The 15019-nt window shown below is 34.7% G+C and overlaps 2 protein-coding genes across 2 annotated transcripts; both read left to right on the top strand.

Moving 5' to 3' along the window:
• Nucleotides 1-1789: 1789 nt before the first annotated feature.
• Nucleotides 1790-7692, top strand: LOC111377478 (perakine reductase-like). The gene is made up of 7 exons (XM_023000585.1): nt 1790-2095; nt 3214-3384; nt 3942-4145; nt 4277-4449; nt 4927-5020; nt 5152-5305; nt 7279-7692. The coding sequence occupies exons 1-7, from the start codon at nt 1922-1924 to the stop codon at nt 7458-7460; spliced, it is 1152 nt and encodes a 383-aa protein (XP_022856353.1). The 5' UTR covers nt 1790-1921; the 3' UTR covers nt 7461-7692.
• Nucleotides 7693-9705: 2013 nt separating this feature from the next.
• LOC111377480 (perakine reductase-like) lies at nt 9706-12765 on the top strand. The gene is made up of 3 exons (XM_023000587.1): nt 9706-10093; nt 10225-10378; nt 12352-12765. The coding sequence occupies exons 1-3, from the start codon at nt 9989-9991 to the stop codon at nt 12531-12533; spliced, it is 441 nt and encodes a 146-aa protein (XP_022856355.1). The 5' UTR covers nt 9706-9988; the 3' UTR covers nt 12534-12765.
• Nucleotides 12766-15019: the final 2254 nt, after the last annotated feature.

Raw genomic sequence — 15019 nt, 5'->3', positions numbered from 1 at the left:
ACATTTTTCAACAGTGATTTGATCTCATTTCAACTACATGTTCTTCATTAAAACAATATTATAAGAAAATCTAAAATTTTTCTTTATTTTTTAACAATACCTTTTTCATCAATACACTATTCAAGTTTTTTTTTTTTTTCAAGAATAGGGCTCAAACAAGGACAAAATTAAAAAGTATGTTTAAAGTCCTATATGGCAATATAATAATACATGGTTACATTATTAAGGTTGTATTTTATTCATTATTTGGTGCTTATATCGAGGTTGCATTTTATTCATAACCGAATGCATGACATGTGTTAGACAACATATGTTGGGTTGATAGGAATCTATCTCAGATGATTGCCACGTGTCATGATTGAAGGGCTAAGATTGGACGATCTTTGACCTTTCAAGGACCTCCAAAAATACCCCACTTTTCATTGTTTCAAACTGAGCTTCCAATAAAAGCAGTTCGAGTTCGAGAATTTTGGGTTTGTGAGCGACCATCCTAAGATGTAAAAGTTCAAGCCTTTAAGTTATTGAATTTTTAAGAAGCATAATGTTGTGTAGTAGTAGCAGCAAAGGGTCAAGTGATAGTAGTAGCCATTCATCTAGGAACTTGACCACTAGTAGCCCCGAAGGCCGAGGGTTTAGATATGTCTCTTATCTTAATGGCCTTACCCGTTAACTCACACCTCGAAGATGAGGCCATTCGAACCTTCCCTAATTAGGTGGCCACCTCACCTATTCTTCATCCACTTCTTGACCCCTTACTTTATGTGCTCAAGCCAATTGTTAGCCTCTTGAGGATGGTTTTCAATACGAAATTCTCCTCGAAGTACATCTGCTTCCTGTATCTATTTACGAAGAGGAGATTTACGACACCAGACACTCCGAGCTCGCTTCGAGGTTGGAAAACTTTGAGAAATTGATAGCAATAAGATTAATACAGATATAGAAGGATGAAATTGTAACATTCTAAAATTCAACCACCCAGTTAACATTGAAGAATGAAAACCATACTTTGCGCCTCACAAAATCTATAAATTGAGTAGTCTTATCAAATTTGTTTAGGGTTTTTGAAGGAGATCGGGATGAGAGAGAGAGAGAGATTTAGATTTATATTTGTGTAGGTTTTGTGTGATTTAATTAATTATTTTATTTTAAGAAATTTTTATGTTCATTTTCATTGTTTTGAGTTTTTTGAGTGGTTTATTAAAAATATTCAAAATGTCGAAAAGTCACTTTGAGTTTTATGGTGTAAATTTTTTTTTCTAAAATTTACATCTAGGCCTCGTTTATTTTTCATTTTTTGGCCAAAAAAATGAAAAATATGATCGTTATCCATTACATCAAATCACTATATTTGACTTCCTTTCTTTTGTGTGGGTCCCGTAACGACTATATTTTTCATTCTCATTTTTACAAGAATAAGAATCAAACGAGGGCATAATAAGCTCTTAGTTAATGAGAAAATGATATATTGAAAAATTTATGCTTAGCTAATGGGAATGTTTTTTTTGTTTTAAAGCATAAGGAGTAAAAAAGAATTGTCATAAAATATGGGGAGGTTTTTATAATTTTGGCCCTTATTTGAGTCACATTATTGGAATGAAAATGCATTTTTGAATAGTGTATTGATAAGAAATGTGTGATTAAAAAATAAAAAAAATTAAATTTGAGTGTAATATTGTTTTATTAAAAAATATATTATTAAAATGATGTAAATTATCATTGAAAAATATTTTATTATTTTTTTGAAAATGTAGCTCAAACATGCCATAATCTAGAATTTTTTTCCTTGGTACACCTAGCTACACTCCTCGCGCATAAAGGAAGGGACCATGCCCAATTAATGCGCGGGCCCGTTCCCATGTGATGGCCTGTATCGTGTAGCAGGTCTCATCAAAGGACGACTAATTGCTGAGAGTACCATACCATGACGTTATCGCTTACGTCAGTCAACCACCTATTTTCTTCGATATATGTGAAAAATGGTGTAGCTTCTACTCTCTGGAAGAAGCACTCTTTACTTCGAAGATCGCTCAGAAAGGTGACAATGGCTGAACAATTTGAGATGCCGCGAGTGAAACTCGGTACCCAAGGACTTGAGGTATATGTTACATTTGCTTAATTCACTTTCGCATTATATTCAATTTGGAGATCCTACTTGAAATTTTTTCTCCCTACCAAATGAATCAAGAGATCTATTTGATTCGACGGGTAACCTTTCTAGTTGGTGGTGCTTATGGTGTCCTGATTATAATCAATCGAGTGGGTGACCTTTCCGTATAATAGTAATCGGGCGCGGAGCCAGCCACTGGATTACTTGGCTCCGTCCCTGATCCAGAGGCTAGTCGTATCTTAAGGCAGAGTTTGGGTTTTTGGGGTCATAGTTGAAAAGTTGTCATATGGAGATGGATGAGATTGCTATTCACACGTTTCTTCTTATAACTGATTGATTTGACCCCCATAAGCGGGACCAAGCATGTTAACGCCAGAACTAGAACCCTGTATTTCTTCACCAGTGAATGATTGCTCAAGGTTTCGTACATATCTTGCTAGACACTGTTTGTACTCCATTTGTATTCTTTGAAGGGAGTCTATACTCTATTTTGTTCGTGAATCAGTACATCTGTTATTGAAATGTGTCTTCTCAGTCCCTGATCTTTTTTTAAGCATATATGATTATTGGACTTAAATTGTTCTTTTAGTAAATATTACCGTTTTGTTGAGATGTTTTGCTTTGTTGCTTATGTAACTGATGGTCTTTCTAGATGGCATTTGTCACTGATTTGTCCATGTATACTTTAAAAAGAGTTGGAAAATAAAGTGAAGCATTCTGAAAGTTTGCCGCCAAAAGAGCTTTTAACCCCCAACTTAATTAATTAAGACATGAGAAATAGCACTGAGTTGCCTGAGTAAAGGACAAAGAACGTTTATGGCACATTTGGTAGTGATTTTGAGAATTGATTTTTTGATCATTAGAGAGAAAAGTGAGGGCCACATGTGAGTGAGTGAAGAAGTTAAAAATGACTTATGGAAATAACAGTCAAAAAATCAATTTTTGGGGTGAAAAATCACGGGGCCTTAGAATTCTGGCAGACTGATATTGTCAGTGCATTCCCACCCCCATATTAAGCTCCAGCAAATTGATTGGCAGTTAATGCAATCATTCATTAGTTTTCTCCAACCCCATTGCTTCATCCAATGACTTGTTTTTCCTCTTAGGTATCAAAGCTAGGTTATGGTTGTATGGGGCTTTCAGGTGTCTACAATAATCCTGTCCCTGAGGAGGACGCAATTGCAATAATCAAAGAGGCATTTAGTAAAGGCATTACACTTTTTGACACAGCAAATGTTTATGGTGCGAACCATGCCAACGAGTACTTGGTAGGAAAGGTATGTTCTTTCGAGATACTTATTCTTGATTAGGCAGCACATTTGAATATATATGCTGGCAAGATATTTTTGTTTCTTTTGGTATTGAAAGTTGATGTGGACAAGAATAATGATATTGTAGCTCCATTTTCTTACATTTAAATCCACGACAATAAAAATATTAAGTGGAAATTTTGTGACAAAAAGAAAGGAAAAAAAGGGACAGATAGCTTCATTTCTCGAATATATCCATCTGCTTAAAACTTCTTGCAGTTATTTATCATAAAACTTGTGAACTTGCAGAAGTTTTCCTTCAAAAGTTGGGAATTATGATTGATAAAAGTTTAACTATCGCATGTGTAATACAAAGTTGACAAAGGAAGACAAGAAATTTGAATACGTTTCTCTTTAAAATTTAATATAATTTGGTCTTTAGATGATTCTTAAAGATATGCTAAAATCTTTTAAATCATGGACTATTATTGGATGACTCTTAATTCGAAAGTCACCAAATGCAACACTTGGGTATTTCGTGGTCACCTTTGAGTTCCTTAACTCTGGGAATTATCAATTTTCAGGCATTAAAGCAATTACCTCGAGAAAAGGTTCAATTGGCTACAAAGTTTGGTAGAGCTGGATTTGATGCTTCGGGAGTTATAGTAAAAGGTACTCCGGAATATGTCCGCTCTTGCTGTGAGGCTAGCCTAAAGTGTCTTGATGTGGATTATATCGATCTTTACTACATACACCGGATTGATGCTAGTGTACCTATTGAATACACTGTGAGTTTTTTCTTTTCTTTTCTTTCTTTTTTTCATCTGGCCCTATATATCCATTTAGGATAGTGGTCATTAACCATATGTTCACTTACAACATGGTCGCTCTTGTTGATATAATTGATTTGGAGTTTCAGATGGGTGAACTTAAAAAGCTAGTCAACGAAGGTAAAATTAAATATATTGGGTTGTGTGAAGCTAGTCCAGACACAATAAGGAGGGCTCATGCAGTTCATCCTATTACTGCTATACAAATGGACTATTCCCTTTGGGTTCGTGATGTCGAAGAAGAGATATTTCCACTTTGCAGGTTTCCCATATTTCTCAAATATTTTTGTTGTAACACTCATAAAATATTATATTCAGCTAACATTTTTGCAACTTGCTATCTAAATAGGAACTTAAGAGCTGATGTTTGAATTTGAAATTAATTTTGCACAACATAATTATTTGATGTCGTTTTTCTCCTAGGATTAACATTACAATGTTGAGCTCCTGTATTCTATTTTAATGCTTCCATGTTTTTGTATTTTTCTTCCTGAATTTAATTTGCAGTACTAATGGTTAAAACTACCGTCTCAGTTAGTGTTTTGAACGTTGTGCTTTTAATTAGAATACAATAAGTATTTTCCCTCTTTTCTATCAATGCTTCAATACTCTGATTAATCTTCTTTCCACTACTACAATTCAAGCTTGTGTCGGTTATTTTTCTAATTGTCATCCTTCATATTTAAAGATTATGATCTCATGTAGTGTTTCTTTTTTTCTTTTCGGAAATGGATCATAGAGAACTTGGGATTGGAATAGTTCCATACAGTCCCTTAGGTCGAGGGTTTTTTGCTGGGAAGGCTGTTGTGGGAAGCATGGAAAATAACTCATTGGTGTGTACGCATCCATGTCTTTTAAAATTTTCAATGTGTAATATCTTCTTTAGTATCAAAGATCAATTTGTAGTTTCTTCGCTTTTATAATCTCTTGTTGCTGAGAAGTAGTGTAATTTTTGTACCTTCAGGCAGATCACCCAAGACTTCAGGGAGAGAACTTTGATAAGAATAAAGTCTTATACTTTCGTGTAGAAGCATTGGCTAAGAAGCATGGATGCACTCCTGCTCAACTAGCGCTTGCATGGGTTCTTCATCAAGGAGACGATGTTGTTCCTATTCCAGGTAAGCCAATCATATAAGAAGCTTTTCTTTAAGTACTGTAGTGGAAACAATGTTTGAGAGATTGGAAATATAGAGTATTAAAGATATTTGAACTATCTGTTTAGAAAACTTTGACACTGACCTCACTCTATATTCTTATTACAACATATCTTTCCTCTAGGAGAGTGTAAGAATATTCATATTCAAAAGTATGTAAACAGAAATCGTCTTGGAGATGCATGCATTTGGGTGTTTTAATTAGCTTACAAGTATAGTAATGAACGGAACTGAAACTGAATTGTGACATGGACAAAGCCGAAACAGCCATTTGAACTAATTAACTGGGCCTCCCTATTTGAGTCAGTTCAGTGCCAATTCAGTTACATTAAGTATTGGGCAAAGGAATTTGGAAATTAAAGCTCCTTCTCTCTCAAAAGATTGAAAGTCTCTATTTTAGACTCATGCCTCTCCACCACCACTGAACATAAACAGGCACACATAGAGGAGAAAGAATGGGTGGAGCCAAAGCGTGTCACTGGACATTTGGGCAGAATTTATTTATTATTATTATTATTTTTTTAACCCAATTCCCTGTCCAGCTAGAGAGAGAAGTCCTATTAAACCCATTCCCTCAAAATTCAATTGATCCAAACCCATTTTATTCATTTGAATCAATCCAACTCTTTGTCTGCGAGTGAGAGAATTCGTCCCTATCGCGGCGTCGCAGTGCCGGTTCGCACAGAGTATGAAAACTCGCAAGGAACAAGTGTAATATATAAATTATGTCGTTTTTAGTATTGTCGTACTATTATTTTATTTTTTTATCGTCAGTAAATCCATGACCAAAACCTCGACATTCGACGTCGAAAAAATTTTGCTCACACTAAACTAAAATCTTGGCTCCGCCCCGGGAGAAAGATCTCCAACTCCTATTCATTTCTTGAGGTTTCCTATCCTTCAAACTGAGCAAATTGGGCTTCCCAAGATAAATATTTCCTTCACATTGAACTCAACCAATGGCTCGAGTATCCCACTCTATCAACTATGTTGACAGGTGTGAGGAGTGTTAATTTTGCTACCACATTTATTTCTAGAGCTAGTGCACCTAAATTAGATTAGTCGAACAAAAATCATGTTTGTAATGCAGATATCACCCACAAGTGTTCAACAATGCAAGACTAAGTGAAGAGTAAGGCAACATGTTTTCCTGAAGAATATAAGCATAATTCATGACTATTGAGTTTATGATCTGTTTTGTTTATCTGCTTGTAGTAAATGGCGTGCTCTAGACTTTGCTCTAAACATATTATTTGCTGAACAAGAAGTTGAACCCTTATTTGTGATAGAATAGACCAATAACCACCACTACTTGTCACGGCTAAGCACTAAGCACCTCTTGAATTTCAGGTACCCTCACTTATTAGGGATGGGTTTGAAAACCAACATTTCTTCATAGATTTCTATTTATGTTAGTGGTTAGGTCTTGGTTTTGCTCCCCAATAGTCACCCGTTCGAATCCCCTCAAAGCTACTGAGGTGAGTATCCGGCTATAAACTTCAGGGTCCCGTGGGATTAGTCGAGGAGCGCGTAAGCTAGTTTGAACACCCACGGTCATAAAAAAAATGATATTCCTTTTCTTTTTACCCTGTTCTTCCAGGGAGAGGAAAGGGTTAGAACGAGAGAAAAAAAAATGTATCTGCTTGTGCTAGCTTTTTGTTAATTCAGCATCAATTAGCAAGATTCATCTTATGCATATATGCCCTATAGTTATTGGCCATTTATTCCTAGATAGAAAGATTTGAAAATCTGGATCGTGAAGTGAGATTATTTCATAACTAGTTTATGTAGGCCTTTCTCTGGAAAATTGTTATCATTTGCGGATGCTGTAATGCAATGGATGGTGACTGAAATGTGGATATTACATTGATCTCATGAATTGCAGCGGTTTTAATGATGATTTATTGATTTATCTTTCAATCTTCTAACATTTGTAGGTACGACTAAAATTAAGAATCTTCACTCCAATATTGATTCTCTTAAATTGAAGCTTACGAAAGATGATTTGAAAGAAATTACCGATGCGGTTCCCATCAATGAAGTAGCGGGGTCGAGAAGTTCTAATGAGGCTTTTCATAAGACCACGTGGGAATTTGTGAAGACTCCACTCCCAAAATGAACCAGCAAAATGGAAAATTATCAGCGTGTTATGTTGAAAAAACTAGTTTTTAAGTCTTGTCGATATTTGATGCAGTTTCATCTGCTTACTTTTAATTCCCTTTATGGTTATCCAACTTCCACTACTTTGTGTGCATGCAGATGGCAAGTAATAAATCGCATGGCTATTGAATAATTGAACCTCTTTTTTTTGGGCTCTTTAATAAAATGCTATGATTGTCTTGATAATCAAATTGTTTTCTAGATGTATTACCATTCTGTCAGACTGGAGATGCCATGTAGCTTGTAGGTACATGCCTAATGGTACTAAATTAAGTAGAAGCATGAAAAATTAACACTGACAGGTTCTTCGAGTTTATACAAACATGAAATTATATCGGTGGCTTCCTGTTGGTGATAAAGTTTTAGACAGCTAAGGCGACTCTTTGTCACAGTCTCTGTATATTTTACACGAAGATTAATGTAGCATAATTGTTCTTGTTTTGGATTTGAACTGTATTATGACTATTTATGTAACATTATTAATATTGTCAATACATATAGCAAATGTAAATCTTAACATGGTATCATATCGCAACTTAAGAGGAAAATTACTCATCCTGGCTCAGCAACCTTGATCGCAAATCATTCACCAGCACAGCAGTCGCAGCTGCTCTCTCTGGCGTTACCTCTGTCGGCTTTTACCTTTTAGGCCACACATCCATCTCCCTGAGTCTTAACCTATATTCTTCTTTTCTTTCTACCTTTTTTCCTTTTTACTTTTTATTTATCTCTCCTCGTCTCTGTATTTGTCATTTTCATTTTTTTAAATTGCGACTTCTTTCACGCACTCAACATTCTCTGCGACATTATTATTATTATTATTTTTTTTTTTTGGGGCTTTTGGCTAAGATCACATCCAAGCTAAACATCAACATCACCGTTTTTTGGGCTGGTTCCCATGAGGTAGAGCATTTTTAAGAAATAAATAAAGTCAGTCAAAAAATGAGCTGATCCATGAATTCAAAAAATTGAGCTTGTGTTGATTCATGACTTTTTTCAATACGAACTCGAACGGTTCATGAACCAAGCCATGAAGTGTTGAATTCGTGAAATGCGCAGCCCGTTTGTCACCTTACCTAACCTTTTTGTGGTTGCCAATATGGGCCTCCAACATATCTCTTTCTATTTCTTCTTCTCTCTCTTTATCTATATATTTCTCTCTTCCTTCCCTTTTATAGGCTATTTGAAATACCCTAGCTACAATATTTGCATCAGGAGTTGTGTCAATAATATGGCGAGATACCTTTTGATTGGTGGAGAAAAGCATTAGAAGACTATAATTGTCCATGATCGAGTTGATCGTAATTTGTCTTGTCTTGTCAAAAATTGTGATTGATCCTTGATAGCAATGATGATGCAAGGGCTTCTTGACACAATAATTAGCTCGTCATTTGTAATAGTCCGATGTTGATCCTCCTCAGTGATCTTTGTAGGTCATTAATGGGCTTGCTTAGTCCCGATATATCATATGCGAGGTTGGTGAACCCTTCTTACTTCAAAACCGTTCTAATTACGCATTGTTTACATTTATTTAATACTTGTTTGGTAGGAATCAAAATCAGATTTTTAGTAAATTTCAAGTGTTTGTGCCACATTATTTTGAAAGAATATATTCTAAAATAGTAGATTAGTAGAGAATGTGTGGTTAAAAAATGAGAAAATTTTTTGAATTTATGTGTAATATTATTTTATTGAAAAATTTGTGATTGAAATGATGTCAAATCAATATTTAGAAATGTATATATAGATATATATTTTTTAAGAGTAATGCTATTCGTAGTGAAGACTGTTAATAGTCGCTCTATGTGGCATACACTTCACAATTTGGTATTTGATATATATATATATATATGGTAGTTATTTTTTGAATTATACATCAAATAAAAAATTGCTAAGTATACGCTACATAGGACGATTGCTGATAGTTTTCACTGCCAATAGCATTATTCTTTCAAAATAAAAGGTTGCTTAATTATCAAAACCTACATCCATCAAGAATTAGAACATTGTATATATTGCAGTCAAAGAAGCATTACAACCCATTTTTGTTGTAACACTCATAAAATATTATATTCAGCTAACATTTTTGCAACTTGCTATCTAAATAGGAACTTAAGAGCTGATGTTTGAATTTGAAATTAATTTTGCACAACATAATTATTTGATGTCGTTTTTCTCCTAGGATTAACATTACAATGTTGAGCTCCTGTATTCTATTTTAATGCTTCCATGTTTTTGTATTTTTCTTCCTGAATTTAATTTGCAGTACTAATGGTTAAAACTACCGTCTCAGTTAGTGTTTTGAACGTTGTGCTTTTAATTAGAATACAATAAGTATTTTCCCTCTTTTCTATCAATGCTTCAATACTCTGATTAATCTTCTTTCCACTACTACAATTCAAGCTTGTGTCGGTTATTTTTCTAATTGTCATCCTTCATATTTAAAGATTATGATCTCATGTAGTGTTTCTTTTTTTCTTTTCGGAAATGGATCATAGAGAACTTGGGATTGGAATAGTTCCATACAGTCCCTTAGGTCGAGGGTTTTTTGCTGGGAAGGCTGTTGTGGGAAGCATGGAAAATAACTCATTGGTGTGTACGCATCTATGTCTTTTAAAATTTTCAATGTGTAATATCTTCTTTAGTATCAAAGATCAATTTGTAGTTTCTTCGCTTTTATAATCTCTAGTTGCTGAGAAGTAGTGTCATTTTTGTACCTTCAGGCAGATCACCCAAGACTTCAGGGAGAGAACTTTGATAAGAATAAAGTCTTATACTTTCGTGTAGAAGCATTGGCTAAGAAGCATGGATGCACTCCTGCTCAACTAGCGCTTGCATGGGTTCTTCATCAAGGAGACGATGTTGTTCCTATTCCAGGTAAGCCAATCATATAAGAAGCTTTTCTTTAAGTACTGTAGTAGAAACAATGTTTGAGAGATTGGAAATATAGAGTATTAAAGATATTTGAACTATCTGTTTAGAAAACTTTGACACTGACCTCACTCTATATTCTTATTACAACATATCTTTCCTCTAGGAGAGTGTAAGAATATTCATATTCAAAAGTATGTAAACAGAAATCGTCTTGGAGATGCATGCATTTGGGTGTTTTAATTAGCTTACAACTATAGTAATGAACGGAACTGAAACTGAATTGTGACATGGACAAAGCCGAAACAGCCATTTGAACTAATTAACTGGGCCTCCCTATTTGAATCAGTTCAGTGCCAATTCAGTTACATTAAGTATTGGGCAAAGGAATTTGGAAATTAAAGCTCCTTCTCTCTCAAAAGATTGAAAGTCTCTATTTTAGACTCATGCCTCTCCACCACCACTGAACATAAACAGGCACACAGAGAGGAGAAAGAATGGGTGGAGCCAAAGCGTGTCACTGGACATTTGGGCAGAATTTATTTATTATTATTATTATTTTTTTAACCCACTTCCCTGTCCAGCTAGAGAGAGAAGTCCTATTAAACCCATTCCCTCAAAATTCAATTGATCCAAACCCATTTTATTCATTTGAATCAATCCAACTCTTTGTCCGCGAGTGAGAGAATTCGTCCCTATCGCGGCGTCGCAGTGCCGGTTCGCACAGAGTATGAAAACTCGCAAGGAACAAGTGTAATATATAAATTATGTCGTTTTTAGTATTGTCGTACTATTATTTTATTTTTTTATCGTCAGTAAATCCATGACCAAAACCTCGACATTCGACGTCGAAAAAATTTTGCTCACACTAAACTAAAATCTTGGCTCCGCCCCGGGAGAAAGATCTCCAACTCCTATTCATTTCTTGAGGTTTCCTATCCTTCAAACTGAGCAAATTGGGCTTCCCAAGATAAATATTTCCTTCACATTGAACTCAACCAATGGCTCGAGTATCCCACTCTATCAACTATGTTGACAGGTGTGAGGAGTGTTAATTTTGCTACCACATTTATTTCTAGAGCTAGTGCACCTAAATTAGATTAGTCGAACAAAAATCATGTTTGTAATGCAGATATCACCCACAAGTGTTCAACAATGCAAGACTAAGTGAAGAGTAAGGCAACATGTTTTCCTGAAGAATATAAGCATAATTCATGACTATTGAGTTTATGATCTGTTTTGTTTATCTGCTTGTAGTAAATGGCGTGCTCTAGACTTTGCTCTAAACATATTATTTGCTGAACAAGAAGTTGAACCCTTATTTGTGATAGAATAGACCAATAACCACCACTACTTGTCACGGCTAAGCACTAAGCACCTCTTGAATTTCAGGTACCCTCACTTATTAGGGATGGGTTTGAAAACCAACATTTCTTCATAGATTTCTATTTATGTTAGTGGTTAGGTCTTGGTTTTGCTCCCCAATAGTCACCCGTTCGAATCCCCTCAAAGCTACTGAGGTGAGTATCCGGCTATAAACTTCAGGGTCCCGTGGGATTAGTCGAGGAGCGCGTAAGCTAGTTTGAACACCCACGGTCATAAAAAAAATGATATTCCTTTTCTTTTTACCCTGTTCTTCCAGGGAGAGGAAAGGGTTAGAACGAGAGAAAAAAAAATGTATCTGCTTGTGCTAGCTTTTTGTTAATTCAGCATCAATTAGCAAGATTCATCTTATGCATATATGCCCTATAGTTATTGGCCATTTATTCCTAGATAGAAAGATTTGAAAATCTGGATCGTGAAGTGAGATTATTTCATAACTAGTTTATGTAGGCCTTTCTCTGGAAAATTGTTATCATTTGCGGATGCTGTAATGCAATGGATGGTGACTGAAATGTGGATATTACATTGATCTCATGAATTGCAGCGGTTTTAATGATGATTTATTGATTTATCTTTCAATCTTCTAACATTTGTAGGTACGACTAAAATTAAGAATCTTCACTCCAATATTGATTCTCTTAAATTGAAGCTTACGAAAGATGATTTGAAAGAAATTACCGATGCGGTTCCCATCAATGAAGTAGCGGGGTCGAGAAGTTCTAATGAGGCTTTTCATAAGACCACGTGGGAATTTGTGAAGACTCCACTCCCAAAATGAACCAGCAAAATGGAAAATTATCAGCGTGTTATGTTGAAAAAACTAGTTTTTAAGTCTTGTCGATATTTGATGCAGTTTCATCTGCTTACTTTTAATTCCCTTTATGGTTATCCAACTTCCACTACTTTGTGTGCATGCAGATGGCAAGTAATAAATCGCATGGCTATTGAATAATTGAACCTCTTTTTTTTGGGCTCTTTAATAAAATGCTATGATTGTCTTGATAATCAAATTGTTTTCTAGATGTATTACCATTCTGTCATACTGGAGATGGCATGTAGCTTGTAGGTACATGCCTAATGGTACTAAATTAAGTAGAAGCATGAAAAATTAACACTGACAGGTTCTTCGAGTTTATACAAACATGAAATTATATCGGTGGCTTCCTGTTGGTGATAAAGTTTTAGACAGCTAAGGCGACTCTTTGTCACAGTCTCTGTATATTTTACACGAAGATTAATGTAGCATAATTGTTCTTGTTTTGGATTTGAACTGTATTATGACTATGTAACATTATTAATATTGTCAATACATATAGCAAATGTAAATCTTAACATGGTATCATATCGCAACGTAAGGAGGAAAATTACTCATCCTGGCTCAGCAACCTTGATCGCAAATCATTCACCAGCACAGCAGTCGCAGCTGCTCTCTCTGGCGTTACCTCTGTCGGCTTTTACCTTTTAGGCCACACATCCATCTCCCTGAGTCTTAACCTATATTCTTCTTTTCTTTCTACCTTTTTTCCTTTTTACTTTTTATTTATCTCTCCTCGTCTCTGTATTTGTCATTTTCATTTTTTTAAATTGCGACTTCTTTCACGCACTCAACATTCTCTGCGACATTATTATTATTATTTTTTTTTTTTGGGGCTTTTGGCTAAGATCACATCCAAGCTAAACATCAACATCACCGTTTTTTGGGCTGGTTCCCATGAGGTAGAGCATTTTTAAGAAATAAATAAAGTCAGTCAAAAAATGAGCTGATCCATGAATTCAAAAAATTGAGCTTGTGTTGATTCATGACTTTTTTCAATACGAACTCGAACGGTTCATGAACCAAGCCATGAAGTGTTGAATTCGTGAAATGCGCAGCCCGTTTGTCACCTTACCTAACCTTTTTGTGGTTGCCAATATGGGCCTCCAACATATCTCTTTCTATTTCTTCTTCTCTCTCTTTATCTATATATTTCTCTCTTCCTTCCCTTTTATAGGCTATTTGAAATACCCTAGCTACAATATTTGCATCAGGAGTTGTGTCAATAATATGGCGAGATACCTTTTGATTGGTGGAGAAAAGCATTAGAAGACTATAATTGTCCATGATCGAGTTGATCGTAATTTGTCTTGTCTTGTCAAAAATTGTGATTGATCCTTGATAGCAATGATGATGCAAGGGCTTCTTGACACAATAATTAGCTCGTCATTTGTAATAGTCCGATGTTGATCCTCCTCAGTGATCTTTGTAGGTCATTAATGGGCTTGCTTAGTCCCGATATATCATATGCGAGGTTGGTGAACCCTTCTTACTTCAAAACCGTTCTAATTACGCATTGTTTACATTTATTTAATACTTGTTTGGTAGGAATCAAAATCAGATTTTTAGTAAATTTCAAGTGTTTGTGCCACATTATTTTGAAAGAATATATTCTAAAATAGTAGATTAGTAGAGAATGTGTGGTTAAAAAATGAGAAAATTTTTTGAATTTATGTGTAATATTATTTTATTGAAAAATTTGTGATTGAAATGATGTCAAATCAATATTTAGAAATGTATATATAGATATATATTTTTTAAGAGTAATGCTATTCGTAGTGAAGACTGTTAATAGTCGCTCTATGTGGCATACATTTCACAATTTGGTATTTGATATATATATATATGGTAGTTATTTTTTGAATTATACATCAAATAAAAAATTGCCAAGTATACACCACATAAGGCGACTGCCGGTAGTCTTCACTGCAAATAGCATTATTCTTTTTTTAAAGAATGTGGCTCAAATAGGACCTTGATAAAAAATAATGAAATATATGATTACAAAAATAGTGAATCTCATGAAATATTTAATTTAAATTATTTGCAACTTTAAATTAGATTTTGATTTTGATTTTAATCCAGTGGCATAATTAATTTTAAAATGACAAAGTAGTTGTAATTTGTAGAGTCCCAATCATAATAAATATGGGGCACTAAATCGATCCGTGGTTACGTTATCCATTTAATAAAACAGTTTTATGTATTTTTGTATTGTATCATAAATAAAAGTGACACGTTACCACTATTTGCATCAATCTCAATACCTAAAACTAAAAGCACTCAATTTAAATTAAAAATCCAAAAATAGATTAAAAATGATTCCCTTTGCCTGCCAACACATGGGTGGGTCTTGCGTGTACCGGGGACCTGGGTATTATCTCTTATCGAAATCAAGTGGAGCCTGCTTGTTTTCCATTTTCATATTAAATAATGCATTTTGAAATAAT

Source organism: Olea europaea, unplaced genomic scaffold (genome assembly GCF_002742605.1).
Source record: "Olea europaea var. sylvestris unplaced genomic scaffold, O_europaea_v1 scaffold1661, whole genome shotgun sequence".
NCBI classification, from domain to species: domain Eukaryota; kingdom Viridiplantae; phylum Streptophyta; class Magnoliopsida; order Lamiales; family Oleaceae; genus Olea; species Olea europaea.
The sequence above is the reverse complement of the archived record's forward strand: the minus strand, read 5'-3'. Positions and strand labels throughout refer to the sequence as shown.

What these genes read in the sequence shown, in the direction of transcription:
- LOC111377480 (XM_023000587.1), top strand. Translation starts at nt 9,989, where the DNA reads ATGGATCATAGAGAACTTGGGATTGGAATAGTTCCATACAGTCCCTTA. An exon ending in GCATGGAAAATAACTCATTG is followed by an intron (nt 10,094 to 10,224) that starts GTGTGTACGCAT and finishes TTGTACCTTCAG; the next exon opens with GCAGATCACCCAAGACTTCA. An exon ending in CGATGTTGTTCCTATTCCAG is followed by an intron (nt 10,379 to 12,351) that starts GTAAGCCAATCA and finishes TAACATTTGTAG; the next exon opens with GTACGACTAAAATTAAGAAT.
- LOC111377478 (XM_023000585.1), top strand. Translation starts at nt 1,922, where the DNA reads ATGACGTTATCGCTTACGTCAGTCAACCACCTATTTTCTTCGATATAT. An exon ending in ACGAGTACTTGGTAGGAAAG is followed by an intron (nt 3,385 to 3,941) that starts GTATGTTCTTTC and finishes ATCAATTTTCAG; the next exon opens with GCATTAAAGCAATTACCTCG. An exon ending in GAGATATTTCCACTTTGCAG is followed by an intron (nt 4,450 to 4,926) that starts GTTTCCCATATT and finishes AATGGATCATAG; the next exon opens with AGAACTTGGGATTGGAATAG.